Below are 21,188 nucleotides of genomic sequence, written 5' to 3'. Positions count from 1 at the left end.
TTCTATTCAATTACAATTAGTCATCTGAGCCACGCAACTTCGAGTGCGTCAGTTTGCCAGTTATAGCAACATTTTTTAATTGCATTTTTTAATCAACTATTATTGGTCAAAGCGTGTTGTAATATAAATGGGCTTTCCAATACTAAAAGGATGGACCAGTAATATTGAATATTACCTCCAATATACAAAACTCACAAATTTTGCCTTTTTATAATTTATTTATTTATTTATCTAGATTTTTTTATTACCTATAGAGTATATATGCCTACATATATGCAGTACTTATAAATGCGTTTTTAAAAAGTAAATATATATTTGTATAAAAGTTTATGATATTTAACGTTCAACAACTTTGATGGAACTCGAGCCTGTATAGTTGACATAGAACATAGAATAAAACTTTTTTACTGGACATATGTCACATACATTACATATGTCACATATCCAGATATATGAGACTATATTTTTTTAAAAAAAGGATGCCTACTTAAATTGGCATATTGTATTAATATTTATTTATACAAAAATTAAGCGTTAAACACACGAACTACGTATACCCTTTAAAAAATTAGTTTGCTTACTGGAATGGAACGCAGGTTTAGTCCGACTTGTTTTTCTTGGCGTTGGACTACATTCTTGTGTTGCAAAAGTTGAAGCTGGTTGAGCTTGTACATTCATGTTTGTATGTATTTTAGCAAACATAGTTGTAGGGGCATGCCAAAATGGAGCTTTAGAGTCTCCTGATGTTTCTGAAGTGTTCGTAGTTAGAGGTGTATAAGAAGAATCTGGCGAGGAATCATCCGTTACCGCTAGATTCCCAGCATCAGGGGAGCCTTGCAGTTGTTGTAAATTTCGTTCGAACATTGTTTGTAGCGGTATTATATCTCGGGATATTACTTTTTGTGATGAATTATGATTAGGCGTCTGAGCAAGTCTTGTAGGGTTACCATGACACGATAATGCTTCTTTGGTAGTTGTGTAAAGAAGATACGACGTAGTGGCTTTTTGTTCACATCCGCTTGTTGGTTTCCTTGCAGGACAAAATGTTTTATCTCCACGTGTGGAATTTTTGTTGAGTTTGGAAGGACATTGTGTGAGTGAGATTTCAAGTCCAGGAGCAAATGCTCGGGATGTTCCAGGATTTATATGTATATGTTGCGATGGTGCTATGTCGGCTAACGCTTGAGTGGAAAAATGCCTGGAACATGTGCAGCATGGCCGAGCGACGCGGCACCATAACTCGCATTGTACAAAAACATTCTTCATGCATTTGCACACTCGGATAATTTCTATAATGAGTGAAAAAATTCGCGATTATATCTGATACATTTATAACGATACTTGCTGAACTGGCTACATGTTATTAAACGAAAACTTTGCTATTGTTGTAAAAACAGTACATTTGAGTAAGTCAGTCTCACCTTTTAACCGCCGAGCAGCTTGCTATACTCTTATGTATATGCTGTTTCGGTTGTAGGGTAAGATTAGTGTTGCGATTACAGGGTAAGATGCACGATATCTTAGTCCTCCGGAATAGCAACGAGTGTGTCGTATAAGGGACCGTTATTATTTATTATTTGCAATTACATGTTTATTATATTACATATATATATATATATATATATATATATATATATATATATATATATTATTTACTGTGCCTCAGCAATTGCAATACAGAGGGCAATAAAATTATTAAATACTATTAATGTAACATAGGTAACAGTTATCCTTTACCATCAGGTTCACCGCCTTGTTTGCCATTCATATTACATAAAAAGTTGTTTTGTAGTTTATTCCAGGTAAACATTTTCATATCATGCATATGTAGGTATATAAGAATAAGAATATCTACTCACGTGGCTGCAAGAAATGAACAGCTAAATACATTGTAGCGTCTTCTATGACATCTGTAAATATCACATCATATTTATAGTAATTATATATAACTTTGACAATATAATACATTAAGTTCACTACATATTTCTTACCATCAATTACAGACTGATATTTTTCTGGTGTATTTCCATACATGACATTGTTTAACTTTATTTGTATTTTTCTCGATACTACTGGATCTGTGTTGGATACATCGAGTTGATCTGAATTCTTTCGTCGTAACCTAGACAAAATATAATAACCGTACATAGTAAGATGTTTTTAAATATGTAATTACCTACCTAAATCGTGTATGTAAACTACATCTCTCTAATTACAGCACTTGACTACAAAAAACATTTTCCAAATATTTACAACATAAATTTAATAAAGAAGATATGCTACTTCAGCAAAACTATGGGCAAATGCTAGTCAGAAGAAGAATATAAAGTTGCGTAAAATATAAAATAAATAGAAAATGGAATACATTTCAGCGCCTTCCGCATAAGATTTGCGCATGCTACCATGTCTCAAGAGAACAGTTTTCCCGGCTCTGTCCATCTGTTCGATTAATATCTTGAGTGCTTCAGTTTTCTCACCTGAATTAATAACTCAGAATAAAAATGTTAAATTACTTAGGCACTAAGGAATTTATAGTACAATATTCCTAAATATTCCCATAGGAATGAGAATATTGGGAACAAATTATATTGGAATTCTATAACGACATAATACATAATGCATAGAGACACATATATAGAATAATAATAGCATATTTATGTTGTTTTACCAAATAAATAACAACGGGGAGTTTTTTCGCTTTTTTTTCATTTATTCCTAATTTTCATTACAAATGAGCGACAGAATATAAAAATTACTATTAAGAACTGTTTATATAAAGATTATTTATATTTACCTTGAAGCATAACGTAGGATACTAACAAACGGGTGGATTCCGTTATTACTCCTGCAACATAATATTGTTTCATTACATGGCATTTTGGTTAGTGGCACTTAACAAATTAAAAAATATATCATATATATTTATTAAAATCGGGTATTACACGATTAACATATTACGTTTATTAGTATAGCAGTTTAAATAATGTTGTTACGAGTACAAAATACCGTAGATATTTAAATATTAATTAATAATGTAATCTTAGCGAGTAGGTATATGGCAGCAAATTCTCTTAATATTACTCCTGTAAAACCCATACTAATATTACAAATACAAAAGTATATCTGTCTGTTTGTTGTCATCGAACGACTAAACTGCCGAACGGAAAAGTAAATTTAAGATGAAAAAGTTTATATGACTACATGAGATGACAAGCTAATTTCTATCTAAAAAAAATAGTTACGGGTAAAGGAAAGGTTTCACGCCAGGATTCTTATAAGATAAGCTACTACTACTACTACTATACTACTATATATTTCAAAATACGGTGATTTTAAATTCTTACCGTTCAGTATTGATTGAGTATAACCAGTGTTAGTTACATTGGACATAATATGCTTTAGCTTTGTTACTGTTGACGATTGTAAATTATTATTCGGTCGATTGATTTTATCATCGAATGACGTCAGCTGCCGGAGACTGAAAATAATAAACTTCTCACTCCGGAAAATCCTGACAATAACAGGCATTTTATGTGTAGGTGAACAGATCAGACTACTTATATACACGTATAGTGAGAAAGTATTATAATTAAGATTTAGAGAATGCTTCTTTCAATAATAATAATGTTCAATTTACACAGCGCCATCTAGGCTCAAGCTAAGCTGAAGTTCTGTTATGAGTACTAACAAATTATAGTAATATTTAAATATATTATAATCCCAGACCAATATAAATACAATGTTTGCATAGTGCGAGAATTTGAACCTGTGATCATTGGAAGTAAGGAGACTAGACGACCGAGACAATCAATCATAAAGTCTGCGTATATATGTAATGTATTAAATAGCTAAAATTTAGAAAAGTTGAAATACTAACTAGACGGCGGTGTCTTTATAAGATTTCGGTATATCTCCTTCAATAAGAAGTGCATCACCCGCAGCTTCCATTTCTCCCAGTAGTGATACATAAGCTTCAATTTTTTCGTCTATAATGTTTTTAAATGTCTTAACATTTTATTTAGAAATATATATAAAACAACATTTATATATCTACATGAAGAATGTAAAAAGTTGACTATAGGTGTCTCAAAAAGTAATAAATATAGTGTGAATTACTTGGCTTTGTCACTAGTTCCGACAAATAATTTGCTGCATCTTTGATATGGTCTGTAAAACAAATATAATAATAAAATACAAGTTAGTATACCTAATTAATTATGTAGTTAAAGAATTGCACAGAAAACAGAAAACTATATTTTATTTTTATTACTATATATATTATTATAATTATACTATTAGTATTAGAACTATGTTTATACGATTAGGAATAAAGTTGGTTACGGAGAATAATAATTAATTTTACTTCACAATTGCAAATATGACACAACAAACTTAAAAAAATACAGTCGACTTCATAGTTTATTCTTTTTTTAACCAAATAACTATGATTGCATGTAAAACTAATGCAATAACTAAGAATATTTAATGTTTATAACCTTTCATTGTTGCTATTAATTTGCGTGCAATAGCGCGACATCGGATCATATAGTTCAATTTTTTATTAAGATAATACGCCACTTGATCACACGGCTCTTTGGCTTCCAATATCTTTGCCATCTTTAACCTTCGTGAAATAATCATTAAGTTAAAATTAATGAGAGTGAAGAAAATTGGTTCAAACTGGTTAGATATATACATATATTAAACCTTTGCAGTAACAAACAAAAAGAATAAAGAATTCTAAAAAACAGTATATTTACACTATGCTTTGTCAAAACGATTGTAGAAGTATGATAGCTGTAGAAGTAATTTTAAAAATAATGATTACCTTTGTGCAGCGTAGAAGTATGTTTCAGTAGCGCTGTTTACTTCAATAACAATTTCGTTGCATCGCTTTTGCATTTCTGATATTAGAGCTTCGCGTACAAGAGCTTTATAATCTGATAAAATGATCCAAGTCAGAAGTCATAAGAATTAAAAAAAATATGAAATAATCATGGAAAATTTGTATGCCACCTCAACATTATTTGTATTGATAACGAAATGCTATCCACCTATTACAATTGTAAAACACAACAGTGGATAATACATACAGAAGTCTTACATTAAGCAAGCGAAATAATTAAAAATAATGAAATACTTACTGCCAGAAACAAAGTACTCTGAAAGTTGTCTGGAAGACTCAATTATGACATCTGCAATAAATGTTTTCATAATAAGTTCTATATTATAGTTTGTTCTGTCCGTTACAGTGTTTAATACTCTAAGATAAATATATTATATAGATGTGCATAAATTTTTAATGAAATTCATTAATGCTTAATACTGACAGACTATCCATGTCTGTGTTATCAATGTATTAAACAATCCGGTATTACGCTACTACTATGACACATAAAAAAAATACCTTGCATTGCATCATACATTTGTGGTGGCGTATGCTTGCTGACTAATGTACTTAATTTCCTTTCAAACTTCCTGTGGAGTCGTGTTGTATCGCTTGACTCCTTCACTGTTTTGTCCACCTTCAGTGGTGGTTCTGATAACCTAAGTATAAAGATAGGTAATATGTTAAACATATCTGAATGTTTCCTTGTAAATTTGGCTGTTCTGAAAAAATGGGATCGATCAATCTTATTAATGAGATTTGGATCATATTACTGGATATGTTTTTTAGTATTGAAATGAATGACAATGATTTCTACTGAAAACTAATTTAGTTTTAATAGTGAGATTGAAGCAAAACCTATAGATAAAAAAATAGAAATCAGTTTAGAATTGGATGAGGATACTGTTGTATCCTCATCAATTTTCCATTATGCTGTGTTACAGCATAATGGACAATTTTCTACTTTTGAAGTCACCTAAAAAATGAAGTCTGATTTACCATTCCGAGGCCTGCGCATGTGACAATGATTGATGAGGTTGTTTGTAAAACACTTCACCCCCTTTAGCACAAAGTTGTTGGCGTAATATTTTCGTCGTCGCTTCATGCTCCGGATCAATTTCTATTAAAATATTCATAATCTTACTTAAATTATGAACGCGAGTTTGTGAGTTTGGATGGATAGATGAATGGATGGGTGTTTATAACTCTTTCACGCGGACATAGCCCGTATTTAAGATGTGATCTATCTGTCTATCTAATCTCATCCAATTTTATCCATCTATTTTCACAAACTTGCATTTTTTATAATATTAGTCAGAAATATAATAGGATGTAGTAAATGTTTCTAATTTCCCAATGTAGCGTACTGATCTATCTTCATAAGAGTAGACTACCTTACCATCACCACGACAATATGGTCAAGCAACTTGAGATCAAGAACTAACATTTGAAATTACCTTCTCTTGATAAAAAGAACGGTGACAAACTTGTATGTATTCATAGTAAAACATTTTAATTTAACTGCAACAATGCTATTTGTGTAACCAGGTTTAATATTCTTCGCTTACGATCAAGAGCAGGAAGTATCCGTTTGTTGGCTTCGACTGATTGCTTTTTTTCTTCTTCATCTCTTCTGCGGCGAACTTCTTCTTCGTCTCTTGTCCGTGCTTTGTCTTCATCTCTTCTCTGGGAAGCTCCGTTTTTATCTCTTTTACGATGAGTTTCGTCTTCGCCTAATGTGCTCTTGCCATTAATTTTAGACAAAAATGAGGGAAGAGATGCCTTACCGGCACCAGATATAGCTATTGATGAACAAGTTCCTGGTACAGCTTTAGTACTTCTGTTGAGTTAATAATAAAGATACTATTGTAAATTTCAATTGATTTGATGCAAACTGTAATATTTAATAATGTTCGTACAGATGACGGTTACCGCTGTATATCAGGCTACTAGCAATTACATAAAAAAGTGGTTATTGAATTTTATACTAACCCATATATGCTACATTACTAGTAATGGAAACATTAGTCCACATTACTATTTACTAACAATCTCCTCCTCCCGGAACGATTAGTTCAGGAGTGTCTGTTTTATTTGTACTACATGATAATTTTAGTATATAAATAATAAAGTTCATCAACAGGTTAGAATGTATAAATATTATTACAGTTGGATACTTGAGTATATATCTGAATATCACATATCACACCTCGGAGCACCATCACTATAACTTTGATGATAGTCTTGAAGTTGACCAAGTGGTGCTTCTCCTTCCTCTTTCATGGTTTTACCCAAATGATCTAAAGCTTCAGCTAGAACATTAGAAAGTTCATCATTTTCATACAAAATATGTTCATAATACTATAGTCCTCTCAAAAGTGCGAGACATACCATTTTCTGTTCCCACTTTTGCCAAAAGTTTTGCAGCGTCTACCATAGTCGCTAAAATAGCAATATAAATGTAGTTAATTAATAGGCATTGCCTGCATTACGCATTATATTCTATTATAATGAATTACGTAAAAGATGATATGGTAAGAAAGAGAGTGAACAACAAGATGACAGCAAACAGGGATGAATAAAAGTATCCATTATTTAGAGATATATTGATTTAGGCAAAAAAATAAACATCATGTATCACCTACGGGTTTTAAATTCTAAAAACGAAATATAATTTTATTGCAAATATAAAATTTAATAAACCATAAAATCAAATCTTACAATCTAAACCATGAATAACGGTTGGAGATAGTCTAGAGGGTAGTCCTCTCTGCATCTCTGAAGAAATTTCGTGTTGTAACTGTTCAGACTTGCGGTCAGATTCTAGGGGACCAGCATATTTCAATCTAAGAAAATAGTGATAATTTAGTGAAAATAAAAATAATATATATTAAAAAAAACATTACAATTATTTCATTCTAATCAAATTTTTAAGAATATTTTATTTAATAGAACTATAAACAAACGTTCAATTATGCGAGAAGACAGATACATTATACATAACGAGTAATGTCAATATTACTCGTTATGCATGCGGTGATTTGTTTAAAAATCTTGTCTCATCATAATTCCGATTACGATCAGACGAAATTATAAATTAATTAAAAAAATTAATTACTGGTAATTATCTCGTATCTGGATACGAGATAACAATCTTTTTAACTAAACTAATTTTAAAACTAAATTATTCTTACACATCTGCTGCATCCGCGCAAGTCTGACCATACGCTTTATACTTAAATAGAGGACGTGATCCTAGCGATTTCTTGACGGCCGACAACAAATTTAAATTATACCGTTCACCAGCAATGCCACCTAAGTGAAGTAAAAGCGTTATTAGTTGTTATAAAAAAGTGTTTATTACTAAATAGCGATCGATTTATTGACTTAGTATCTTCATATCTATAATTCTACAAAATCAGGAAGTATAAGGAACGGAAGAGTGAGTGTTATTAGAAATATTATATCAAAAATAAATATTTATTATATAATAGCGTCTTTACAGCTCCACTAAACTGTGTTCAATCATTATAAGTGACCACTATTGATATAATTAGGTCCTGCTTATTCTGTTATATTCTCCATCATTATAATAGTATACAATCTAGTAATCTGTTAGAATAATAAATAAGTATATTGTAAATAAATATAACCTTACTTCTCATTGCAATGGCTTGAGATAGATGTCTGCTCACATCTTGTACAAGTGCTGTAAAGAACAAAATAACTATATATATACAATGCCTTTTAGATAGCACATTTGTGTCGAACAAGTATATACGGCCCACAGTTGCCGTAGTCTTTAGATGCCTTAAATATCCTGGTGCATATTACATGTATATTGCTGACTGAATATACATAAAACTTCAGATAATTTACTTAATATTTACATTTCATAGACATTTTCAGTTCGCTAGGTGTCGAATTTTCCATATCTTTCGATAGTTTACCCTTCACCTCATCAGCAATGTCTTTTACAGGTAAAAACGGCACTATAGTAGGAGCCGTTTCAGTTCTGCAAATGAAAATTGTAAATTAAATGACAGCTAATACTCTAACTCCCGCACTATGAGCAGGTTTATTAAAACGATTTAATATGTTTTAATATTTGTCAGCATTCAATGCGAGATGCTCTGTACAGTAATAATTATAATTTAAGATGTATTTTTAAATGTAGAGAAGGCTAATAAGCAAGAAGATCAGCTGCTTTTGTCATCGCGGGAAAATGGTTGGAGTTAATTAGGAGGTGTAGATATATGTATAGTCTGACCACAGTTATTTAGAGAGGCCTTTGTACATTTCAGGATACTGAGTAAGGATTTTCAACAATAACCAAGTATTCAAATTTCCTAAGATCCAAATCTGTATAATGTAACAATCAAATAAATAAACTACTATTATTACTCGATTGCTGCAACACCGTAGGTCATCGCGTAGTCACTCCTTTTTGCCAGTTCTTTGCTCCCCTTGGCTTTCATCATCTTTAATAACAATTCTAGTGATTTGCCTGTAACAGATTACTAGTAATTTATAAACATAAGATTATAGATATTTTAACAAATTGAACAAATTGTCATTCAATTCACTGACCTCTGTCCCTTATAAATGATGACAAATATTTAGCACTTCTATCTATAACCTCTGAAAAGGAATTAAGGAAATGAACGTAACAAGAACTTCGATTTTTTCCGCCTATTGTATGTTTACACAAAATGTGTGCGGAAAATAACACTGATAATCTTACGGAGAAAATTCGAAGCGAGTATATTATAGTGCATGCAACGCCTTATTCAATATTATAATTGAGTAAATAAATGCTATGCGGTGTAAAGCAGAAATATTCATACATTTAACATTAAAAACTTGACATAAACTGGCAGGTATGATTTATAGATGGTTGAATAACTTTATGATGTTGCTGACGGTAAGTTCTAACGGTAGTTTGTAGGACAATAAAATTACTACTAACTCTTTAGATTAGTTAAAACAGTATACCGTTCATGTCATTCTTGAGGTTTTCAGGAGTAGCGGCATCAACGGCTTTATGTAATGCGGTCACAAATACAGGAGACGTATTGGGATCCGGTTTTTCGACTGTTAAACCAGGTGCAGATTTCAACCTAATAACCAGTATTTAACTTATTTTAATAATATAATTTGTAATCCGTTCATCTACACTGTAAAAGTCAAATTACATACATAGATATAATCCGACGGACAATAAGATGGAAAAAAGCAATTGTAGCCTATTTATCAACTCAAAACTCACGTCTTGTGTTATCCAAATATGTGTCGCCTAACTCCTTATACGTTACCATTCCAGCGAACTGAAGTTTTTGTTCATGCCTCCATATTTTATTATTCATTTGTTGTTTGTATTTAAGAGTAATCTCAAGAATTACTTCCGTAATTCCCTAAACCGCCGCGCGGATCGCCCTATTAACAGTATACTAACGAGTATGCTGCAGCGAATTTATTTTCTAGACCTTGAAATTCAGGCGTAAAATACTCTGCGCCATCTTTTTCCAATTCTTTTATTAGAATATCAAAAACAGGTCCTCTTTCAACTGAAAATAATTTAAGATTCTACTAAGCAGAAATAGGTATATTTTGCGTCATAATAAAGTTGATTTTCATGACAGCACACTAAATTGACAAGAAACTACATGAAAGTAAAGTATAGACAATAAATTGAGCATTGGGGAAGATATAATTTATTCAAAACGGGTTACATTAAAAAAACAAAATTATACATCACGATTTGCTTATTTCTACTAAAACAATACAGTAGTAACAAGAAGTCTTCTTCTACTCTTTCGTACTTACGTTCATCAATAGCACTCTGGGAGAGATATTTAGAACTTAAATCCAATGTCTCTGAAAAAGACAGAGTGTGCGAAGAGTAAGTATTAAATAGTGCACTTTGCATTTATAAAATGATATTCTTATCCTTACTAATATTATAAATGCGAAAGTAACTCTGTCTGTCTGTCTGTCTCACTTTCACGCCAAAACTACTGAACTGATTTAAATGAAATTTGGTACACATATAGTCTAGAATCTGAGAAAGGACATAGGCTACTTTTTAATCCGAAAAAAGGGTTGTAAAGGGTTGAAAGGTTATGTGGAAATATCGACAATTTACGTGGACGAAGTCGTGGGCACATCTAGTAGTTTATAATATATAAACACATGGCACCTGTCATGTCAGCTTTTAATTCATCTGGAGTTTGGCCTTGTATTAATTTTGAAAGAGACGAATGTATCTCCTGTGATAAGTTTGGCTCATCGTGGTCCGTTTCTAATCCTTTAGCTTTCTCGAGTCTATGTATATACGTATCACAATTATATATAGAGTCTATGTAATATATCATAATTATACTGTTTATCTCTAACAATTATTTAAAATTATTAAAAATGTATCAATGTCAATGTATTTGTCAACTAACGCAGTTGCAGCTTCGCCATACGTCTTTTTCATTTCATCCTTTTGATATAGTAGTTCATTAGATTTCGTGCGCATAGATTTTACTAATAATCTAAATGCAAGGCCTTTATCCTCTGCAAGTTATAATAGCAAATTAATTAAATCTACTAGACAGTCACTTACATCCTCAGGCTATAGAAAAAATCGAGAAAATATGAAAAAAGTTTCATTTTTATTTTAGAAAGAAATAATATTTTGTTTGATATTCCATTGACTAGTACACAAGTAATATGTTCACGAAAGAATTGTTATTAATGTGGAGTAATGTCTCCATTAATAGCAATGTAGTCCCAGTCGGTCAAATCATTTTGTTTAATTCCTGATGAGTGCCACGATGAGCTGACCTGATTCCAACCTCATTCTATCCTCTAGCACTAGTAACATAGCGCATTGGCGTAGGCAGGTGCACCACTGCAAACTGATCTAGTAAAAAAGCTATCGCCACGTGATAATATTATTGTAGGATTTCTGCCCATTGAATTGATTAAATCATATCAAAACCGCGCTAATATAATGTTTTATGAAATGCCATTCCACAACAGAGACGATATTTCTTTTATTATACTTTAATCCCACAATCTAGCCACACCTTGTTTGTAGGTTGTCACGATGTCACTATTGAGAACTAAACTAATATTATTCATATTGTGTATTATTACTTACTATTATATTCTGCAGACTGTGCCAAATAATTTGAACATATGTTTATGACATCTGTAAAGACAATAAACCTTCTGAGACATCATACTTTAGATAGGTATATACATAAATATTAGTTACAAATAGTATACCTTTCATATATGATGCAAGTTTGCTTGGTGTACTAGGACTTGCGGTTTTGGTTAGATTTTGATTTAGTTGATTGGCCAGTATCGTGTTAAATTCAGTAGCGTCTAAGTCGGTAGACTGTTTTAATCTGAAACAAAATTATAGTTATTATCGCTATGGTAATCATTGTGTAAATTTATATGTCAATATGTAATGGTGACTAAACCCATGATGGAAATACTAGGGTAGGGGTTACTTACCTATTGGATTGAGGCAAAAATGGGGCATCTCAAGTAATGCGTTCACTACAACATTGACAGTTGACAATGTTTGATTATGTCATTTGTAGCATAACAGATGTAACGGGAGTAAAATTAGTTACCTTGTGCTGAAGAATAGCTTTATGCGCACATAGGGCCGTCTATTATAAACAAACTTATAACAATAAATACTAATAATATCTCAGGACATTCATATTCATACAATGCGATATCTATGAGAGCTTGTATTATGGATACTAGGCACTTTTTTTTAATATATACATAATGTATATTTATATAAGTAACACCCAGACCGGTACAAACATCATTATAAGTTAATCGGTGACTAAAGTGCTACACCATCGAGGTCGTCTATTATTATTACTTATTTTAAATAACATATATTCAAAAGAGCAACACATAAGTTTTGTAGCTCATTCTTCATAGGATGAGTCTGCGTTCCAAATGACTGGTAGAATCAAAAAATATGAATATTCAAAAGTGCTTGTATTGCGTTTATTTGAATAAAGATTATTTCTATTGTTACATTAATTATTGTTTTCTAAAGTATTAAATTTAATTCATAGACAACACTAACTCGTCTGCTCCCTCCATATATGTTTGTGAGAACTTTCCATACGAAAATAATTGTCCATCTCCTTTTTTATACATCGAATCAGTCAAAATAATGAATGCTTCCAGCATTTTTCCTGCGCAAAACAATGTATTAATATATGACAACAATTTATTTTATGTTTATAATATCGTTCCTCTTGGAGTCAAGCATTTACGACTTGGAATTTATTATAGTTAAATGGTATACAGGTGGTATCGGACTGTGAACCGTCATATACACGTATGTATATTTCTAGACCACCTGGGGTTCGCAGGATGAGTAACGCTGCTTTAGACTTATTGAGCATACGAGTCATTAATTAGACGATTAATGACAGTACTAAGGATGGAGTATCCTCATATTATACACTTTCATAGTCAGTACTATATTAAGCGGCAGAGCTGGCATAATCCTATTGCCTTCCTAATCCAAATTTCAGAAGCCGTGAGCACAGAATGATTCTAACTTTTATAACATAATTTAAGTATAGTAACATCACTGACTATGCGAAACGTTAACTTACCAGTGAATTTCAAGTAAGCGGGTTGAGCTGAAATATGTAAATAAAAATCAGTACCTTAATTTGTGATAGTTTTTGAAATAAATGGCATGATTTTATTTATTATCCCAATACAATACTTACGACCTCTTAAAGGACCATCCTGAAAATAAGACAATGTAATTTTAAATTTTTTATGGTTTGTAAAAGTTTTTTTTCTTTAAATCATTCTTCATTCTCCAATGCAAATGAACACGATTATCAAGGCACCAAAGTAATAAGAAACACAATAACAGGTACTAAAAACTGGAAAATGAAGAGAGATTTAAATGAAATATATTAAACAAAGCAAAATTAATTACCTTATAAAGACGTGTTCACTTGTAAAAGAGGAAAGTACAAATAACAAAGACTCTTTTAAAAACAATATTACTATATTTTTTCAACTGTTCTTTAAATAAAATTCTAATAATGAATTATATGATAATCATAATTTAAGTAGATCTTCTTCTGCCATGTCAATCAGATTTAAATGTTTAGATTCTAACTTTTCAATTTATCAAGTCACCGCAGAAGAATTAGATTTAATTTTATAACTTTTTAGGACTGTTTCTAAAGTGAGATAACTGTTCTGTGTACTGTTTTTCACGACAATCAAGATCTTGCAATTTCCACCAACCTAAAGAAATCCCGTTAATAAATTGTACCCCCTATATTCATATGACTATATGTCACGATAATCATGTAGATTATTATTTCGTAATAATCTACGTGAATACAATAATTAAGTTTAACTTTGATTCCATAATTTAGTGGATAAAGTTATTAATTCTCTTAGAGTAAAAAACAAGATACTTAATTACAAGGCAAGAAGGCATATTTTATTAACAGTTGGCCGGTATGGCAATGTATGGGAATACCATGGACGTCATATGGTGATGAGATGTTCGTGGTGATATTCATGTACATAGATGATGGTTGCCCCTTACTTACCATAATTTTGATCGTAAGCTTCTTTATCATAGTAGTAGTAAATTAAAAAAAACTAGTTGAGTTTATTTGCTATATATACTTACACCGCCCATCATATTCAGAAAGTCGTCAGCAAATCCAGTATCACCTGCATCATTACCACCCATAACGTCTGCAAATAAAGAACAGTACATATGATTAGACAACTAATCTTCTATTTAATTCATAAAAGTGAGGCTACCTACAGTATCTATGTTTTGGGATGCATAATGGAATATTGTACCAGTTTCATTATCGCTTATTGGACATATCTGTAGTTCGTAAAAAATAATTAAAAAAATATATATTGAGAAAAATATTGTTCCCATCTAACGGCGATATAAAGAAGTTGCAAAGAAATACAATAAAAAGATTTAAGCTAACGGACACATATGTACAAAATTAAATATGTCACCAGATCCTTTACGTAGTGGGTATTTTTTTTTATGGATGACCCCCGCCTGCGCTAACTTTACGCTGGCGGGGATGAGCATGAAGACAAGTCAGTTGGCCCATCATGACAAATTCACTAGAATTTATCACGATGGTTTCCATTCACTATATGTTATAATGGGGTCATGAGTCCACATTACTAACAATCCCCTTCCCCCCTACGTAGTGGGTAGAGACCCACTAGGTAAAGGATCTGGTGTGAAAATGACACACTATATATTCCCAGTACATATTCACTAATGTTATAAGGGGAGAGCGGCTATTAGCCGGTTATTATAAGGGACTAAATATCGGAACCATTGTATCTATTGAAGAGTTCGTTTCACTGATTGAAAGGTACATTAATTCACAATGTAATAGGCACAGATTATATGAATATAAACAAAACTGACATACTTAGGCTTGCGGGTAATAACTTGAAGATAAGGGCTGAAGATCGTGCCCAGTAGTTTGTTTGGAAGTGGCCCAAGTCCTGCAGTGAACGACAGTGAGCTGATGATGATGATGATGATACAAAACTCACAAACTTATCAACACTCCAAGAAAGCGGAGCGTATCTCTAGTCTGCTGTAAACTGAATATATTTATTTACCTTTAAGTCATGGACGAGCACAGACTAATTTAGATTTATAGAGAAAATATTTAATGGATATTTTAATTTCGATACTCACATTATTATAGATTACTTTTGGAAGTCCTCGGAGTATGCTTTGGACTTTCACTGGGAGTGGCAGGCGCACTCGTAGTTGGAGTGGCAATAGGGGTTTCGGCAGGAGTCATTGAATTTTCAGTTCCAGAACCAGATGTGGCCTCTTTCGGCGTTGCCTCGGCTCCAAGTTCTGGCTTTAGAGCATCAGCATTGCTCTGTTCTACTTCTTCTCAATAAAAGGAAATTATTATTTAAGCGTACCTCATAGGCTCGAATGTTTCTTCTTCAGAGAAAAGTGGGGTGACCGTGAGTATGTAGATTGACTTTGATGACAATTGTTCACCGCAATGCAATACAACTTACCGATTCATAATTTCGATTATTTTAATTTTATTTTGTAACCCCATTTTTCTCATATTTTATCATTAAAATGAAAACGCTATACCTACTTGATACAATATGAACAATAGTCACAATTTCAAACTGAGCTCTTACCTTTTTAATATTTGCACGATATTTATAACAATACTACGATTGTCCTTCAGTTACAAAATTTCTCAAATGCAAAAACTTATTCTTACCATAATCTTCATCAAAGTCCATCATTAACATACGGTCATCGGATTCCGCTAATATTTCATCAATCCAAACAGAGATCTGAATTTAAATTTTAAAATTTCTTACATACGAATTATATATTCCATATAAATAACGATGTAATACAAATAATAAATGTTACCTTATCGGCCATTTCCATCATAAAACGTGATTTGGGATGCGTACAACGTCTGGAAGGTGTTTTCATATGTACGAGGTGACCGCAAATCTCATCCAGGATAATATTGGATAGCCGTAGCATTCTGTTAAAAAAGAACGTAGATAGGTATTTATTCTATATCTATCTATACATCTCGATTATCATCTCTCGACTGAGTGGATTCTATGCGCTTTTTAATGCTCGACATACATGGATAATTCGTTAATGTTTGATCAAAATTAATTGTAATAGCGGGACTCTAATGATCTAAGCTCGGATTCATTAGACAAATAACAAGAGTTATAATAGATACTTTGACTTGTCATAATGTGTCTTGCATGTGCACCTCTGTCGTACCAACAAACAGCCGGCATGGCCATGAAGCTGGTCACTTATATAGGCTATGGTAGCCTTTTTCCAAGTAGGCCGTTCTAGTTATCTACATAAAAATGTGCAATTACCTGTCAGCGAGAGCGTAGCGTCCAGGCCTTGACAATCTTTGTTGGATACCCTTGGCGAAAGCTACAGTTGCGTTACGTGCCCATATAAATCTCTTATCAGCACATACAGCTAACACGTCCTTCTTTATTTGGTTGACTCGCATTCTTAAATTATTTTAAATTACAAATAAGATATATAGTAAAAAGGGTGCAAATATATTATTATAATTTTCGGGCGCCTTGCGATTATTCCCATGTTCTATTCTAACTAGGCTAACGGTATCTAACCAAGAATAAATTTCAGGGAAAAGTTGACCTTCAGCTGCTACATAAACGTCATTTATCTAGCAGCGTTATAATAGTTTGAACATGTTTTCTTTTAAGTATTTTTCTTTTGGATTGGATTTAATCTTGTAGGAAGGTAGATTCATAGGTTTATAGTTTCTTATATATTAAAATTAACAATATATCAACTACTTGTTAGGCATATAAATAATTATGAAGTGTTCTACCGAAAATACTCAAAAAATAATTTACGTGGTAGCCTTCTTTTTGGTTTTGCGAAAATTAACGAAGTATTCGTATGCTTGATCAGGTTTGAAGGGTTCGTCAGCGTCCAACATAGCTCGTAGACGGGCAATCTGCATCGTAATATACAATATCCAAAAAGGAATCATATAAATTAATTGATCAACTTTGAACTCAGAATATCGAGACTTAAATTAGAGTAGTACATATCTACCTAATAATAATTTCGGATATGGAAGCGATTTCATGTCACATAATACTACACTCAGTATAGCATAAGTATCATACTTAGGTATAACAGTGACTTCAGAAGCAAAACTTTCGTACTAAATGTACTAATGAGAACAAATAGGTGTCATCAGGAAAAATATTACTGTTTTAGAGACAAGTAAGATGATCGCGGGCGGTTGAACGAGAAATCTTTGTTATTCAAGCACGCTGCCTGGACATCGAGACAGTACATGATTGTAATTCGAGTGTTTTAGTAATTGGAAGCAGTCGGCAAGTTATGATTATCAGAGGCAGACTGTAAATAATCGTCTACGTGAGTACGTCTGTCTCTCCTGTTTCATGCGCCATACAGCTTGTATAAGCTATGTATCGGTCATAGTGTGGGATTAGGCAGTGAAATTATAGGATAGAGGTATGACATGTGAATCCTCCGGAATGGCAACACAAGAGTGATGTGTCACATCATAATATGTCTATGAATGTTCTGTTTATGTGTACAGATTACCGCGTACCATCAGGTGGCCATCAGCAGGTTTCAATTACAAAAAAAAGGTATAAAGTAAACAAACCGTTTCAGGTGGTAGAATATCTGCATGTTCCCGCCAGAGATATATGATAGCCCTACGCCGAGGTTTGGATATCCGCTCTAGACGGTCGGTGAGAACGGCTCCATGCCTCCGCAAACAAAGTGCATGTGCTCGCGCCGCCCGCTTTGACAATTTCACATCAGTGGCTTTCGGGCCTCTGTGAATATGTGAGCTTGTAGGGAGTAGGTAATATCTGGATCTACTGAATCGATTTTGATTTCTTTTAGTGAATAGCCAATTATTCGAGGAAGGTATATAGATAATATTATGCTACGACAGATAGCAGCGGAATTGTTATGAAAATGTAGGAAATCAGGGGAAATTTGACGAATACTCGAATACAAATATTTGTATTGTGCAGGTAGTTATTGAAATCATCATCATCAAAAAACAACTGATTGGGGATATTCTATTATTTAACCGCCTCTTATAACTGACGTGTAGAATTCGAACAGACACTATACATTCCGTATGTTTCACTTGTCCCCATTAGTATCTACCTATATTACGGTTTTTTTAATGGATGATAATGGAATGGTGACCCATCGGCTTAATGGTTTACCAATGAAGGATGATAAAATGAGTATGGGGTCAGGTCAGATTGCCCATCGTGATTAAATAACCAGAAATTAACCACGATAGTTTCCAGGGGGAACCGTTCAAATTCAAATTCAATTATAAAAGGGCTCATTCCAAGTTGTCAAAAGTAAGACCTGGGTCTGGCTGGCTTCGGCGGTGGTCGAACAGATCTCCGTGGAATAGATTTATGCTGCACCCTCAGATCCCGTCCGGCGACGATTGTGTCGGCGACCGAAGGCGGCGCAGGCTCTGTCGCGTATGGTGGGTACGGCGGAAATGACAGCGGCGCTGGGGTAGTTGTATAAAGTATTTTTTTATGTAGCTAACTCGGTGATTTAGCGGTCTAACACGCCTTACTTATGATGGTCGTGGGTTCGATTCTTGCATTATATATAGACATTTGTATCCATGATATATGATTGTAATTGTCTGTGTGTTTGTTATGTATCTAATTACTACAGAAAAATTGAAAAAAAATATTTTTAGGATAATCGCTATAACTGTGAAGGCTAACAAATGTACCTACCTAAGTATTGAAAGTATTATTACATAAAGTATTAGTCGAGGTGCCTTATACATGTTTACAGAAATAATGTATTTAGGTATTTTTCTTATAGTTATAAGAACGTGCTCTGCTAGCTGAGTATTAGACGTGTGAAATATCCAGGGTTATGTAAACAAATACAGTCATACTCATGAATACAAATGTATGTAAACCGCTAGACGACGGAGGCCGTCATGGTTTATTACTACTCTCCTAATATTTGTTACTTACAATCTATACATGTAAGTATAAGATGAGTACATTACATAATGCTGTGATAATAAATACCTACGCATCTAGCTAGTAAAATAAAGCTAATAGGTACATTTATAGGGAAGTACCTACATTTCTAAGTAGACATGACATTTTAGCAGCACACTTTCTTTCACTCGTGATCAGAAGCGCGCGGATTTAGCGCAGGATATTCAGTGATATATCCCATTTTATTATATTTTGTACCTATTCACTCCTTCTCGCGTTGTAGCGTATATTCATGACATAACTATATTTCATAAAGTTATTCAGCAGATTTTATTTTTCAATTGTACGTTTTTTTGGCTCTTCCTTTGGCTCCGGCAATTGTATGTTTAAGATTTATAAATTAACAATAAGCCTATATTGTCTTTGCTCCATAGTCAGATATCCGCCATTTTGCAATGATAATAATTATTTCTAAAAGGCAAAAACATGCACGACTGGATAGGACGCTGCAAGGCGCGATCGTTCTGGTTTTTTTTTGTCTACATTACCAGTCTATACAAATACGATATTTCATTCGTGCACACTCTTTGCGAATAAATACACATTGTTTCCTGCAATTCGGCTTTCACGCAGGAAAAAATGTGCATCAGTTGATTCTCGCCTGACATAGCGTAGATATTTACGAGTATGATGATGATGATGATGATATATAAAGGCAGTTATTATCACAGTTTATGGTAGTGTTTCGTTTAGCCACAGATAACGTAATATTACAGTTTAGCTGAAAATATGGTATCTATGTACTTACACATGTATTTATGCTGGATTATTCTAATGCTCTACCAGATTACCTTCTACAGCTTCAGAAAGCGGCATCTCGCTCGGTGCAGACTCGGACACTGTGCCAGAAGGGGCCACTGAATCAGCCATCTTGTATGTTGTATATATATATTAACTTTTGAAACAGTCCCTTATTATGTTTAAATACATTCGCAGTTAAAGGAGAGTAGTTTTCATGTTTAAGATAATGACAGAATGTTTTATCGTCGGTATACGATCAGAAATATTAGCGGCCAGTCTTTTTTTATTAAGACTACACTTATCGCCGTCGAGTAATGTATCCTTTAACCTTAGATAGATAGTATTACCAGTATTCTTAATCAGATAGGTATTTTCGACTAACTTTTCCGATAGTATGTACATAGGTAGGTATTAACCCTTTTAATATTTTTATGCCATACATATTTTTTTACTAGCGAGAGCATCGTGTCGGCGCTCCTTAATACTAAATGGGTTCATAATAACATGGTCCCATGTGTCTATAATGTAAAATAAAAATAATTGCTTTCCTTATTCATAAAACCTCCGATAGATCTATTTTCATTATTTGAGTGTTTTGTCTGTTTTTTTCAAATTAATAAAATAGCTTTAGAGAATAACTATAAAATTAGTTCATTTCTTTTTCTTGCTGGTTTTGCTAAAAACAGTATACATCAAGCCTCCTAATCAAAAAATTGAGTCCTAGACGGCATTTTTATAGGAAGAGCTGCAGAGAGCATAAAAAGTCGAAATAGTTTTAAGTTAGTCCTTCCCTTTGAAGTTTGTATTAAGTATGATTATTCGAATTGTTGAGAAAACTGGGTTAAAGGAAAAGGGCAGGTTCTCAAATACATTTTAAGGAAAAAAAAAT

The 21,188-nt window shown here is 32.8% G+C and overlaps 3 protein-coding genes and 1 long non-coding RNA gene across 4 annotated transcripts; all 4 read right to left on the bottom strand.

The window, feature by feature from the left end:
• Positions 1 to 534: 534 nt before the first annotated feature.
• Positions 535 to 8,821, bottom strand: LOC131843430 (uncharacterized). Its single transcript, XM_059192074.1, has 19 exons — positions 8,779 to 8,821; positions 8,083 to 8,203; positions 7,610 to 7,734; positions 7,280 to 7,330; positions 7,098 to 7,200; positions 6,457 to 6,728; positions 5,888 to 6,008; positions 5,408 to 5,547; positions 5,145 to 5,195; positions 4,829 to 4,940; positions 4,497 to 4,624; positions 4,117 to 4,167; positions 3,878 to 3,986; positions 3,345 to 3,478; positions 2,795 to 2,845; positions 2,366 to 2,477; positions 1,992 to 2,122; positions 1,860 to 1,910; positions 535 to 1,289 (listed from the first exon to the last, which is right to left on the bottom strand). The coding sequence occupies exons 1-19, from the start codon at positions 8,819 to 8,821 to the stop codon at positions 535 to 537; spliced, it is 2,661 nt and encodes an 886-aa protein (XP_059048057.1).
• A 17-nt stretch (positions 8,822 to 8,838) lies between these two features.
• On the bottom strand, positions 8,839 to 9,988 carry LOC131843513 (uncharacterized). Its single transcript, XR_009357556.1, has 4 exons — positions 9,884 to 9,988; positions 9,479 to 9,529; positions 9,293 to 9,395; positions 8,839 to 8,903 (listed from the first exon to the last, which is right to left on the bottom strand). It is a non-coding gene; the product is annotated as an uncharacterized LOC131843513 (long non-coding RNA).
• A 339-nt stretch (positions 9,989 to 10,327) lies between these two features.
• Positions 10,328 to 13,108, bottom strand: LOC131843429 (uncharacterized). The gene is made up of 7 exons (XM_059192073.1): positions 13,002 to 13,108; positions 12,167 to 12,291; positions 12,039 to 12,089; positions 11,338 to 11,449; positions 11,088 to 11,212; positions 10,715 to 10,765; positions 10,328 to 10,455 (listed from the first exon to the last, which is right to left on the bottom strand). The coding sequence occupies exons 1-7, from the start codon at positions 13,106 to 13,108 to the stop codon at positions 10,328 to 10,330; spliced, it is 699 nt and encodes a 232-aa protein (XP_059048056.1).
• A 1,067-nt stretch (positions 13,109 to 14,175) lies between these two features.
• Positions 14,176 to 20,517, bottom strand: LOC131843497 (uncharacterized). The gene is made up of 11 exons (XM_059192164.1): positions 20,350 to 20,517; positions 19,381 to 19,392; positions 18,888 to 19,041; positions 18,157 to 18,331; positions 17,366 to 17,469; positions 16,850 to 16,993; positions 16,371 to 16,491; positions 16,213 to 16,288; positions 15,654 to 15,857; positions 14,595 to 14,662; positions 14,176 to 14,197 (listed from the first exon to the last, which is right to left on the bottom strand). Exons 1-9 carry the CDS (start codon positions 20,426 to 20,428, stop codon positions 15,658 to 15,660), a joined length of 1,065 nt encoding a protein of 354 aa, XP_059048147.1. The 5' UTR covers positions 20,429 to 20,517; the 3' UTR covers positions 14,176 to 14,197; positions 14,595 to 14,662; positions 15,654 to 15,657.
• Positions 20,518 to 21,188: the final 671 nt, after the last annotated feature.

Source organism: Achroia grisella, unplaced genomic scaffold, assembly GCF_030625045.1.
Source record: "Achroia grisella isolate CSIRO2021 unplaced genomic scaffold, CSIRO_AGI_Agris_v1 utg308, whole genome shotgun sequence".
In the NCBI taxonomy this organism is placed as follows: domain Eukaryota; kingdom Metazoa; phylum Arthropoda; class Insecta; order Lepidoptera; family Pyralidae; genus Achroia; species Achroia grisella.
This window is presented reverse-complemented; position numbering and strand designations above follow the sequence as displayed.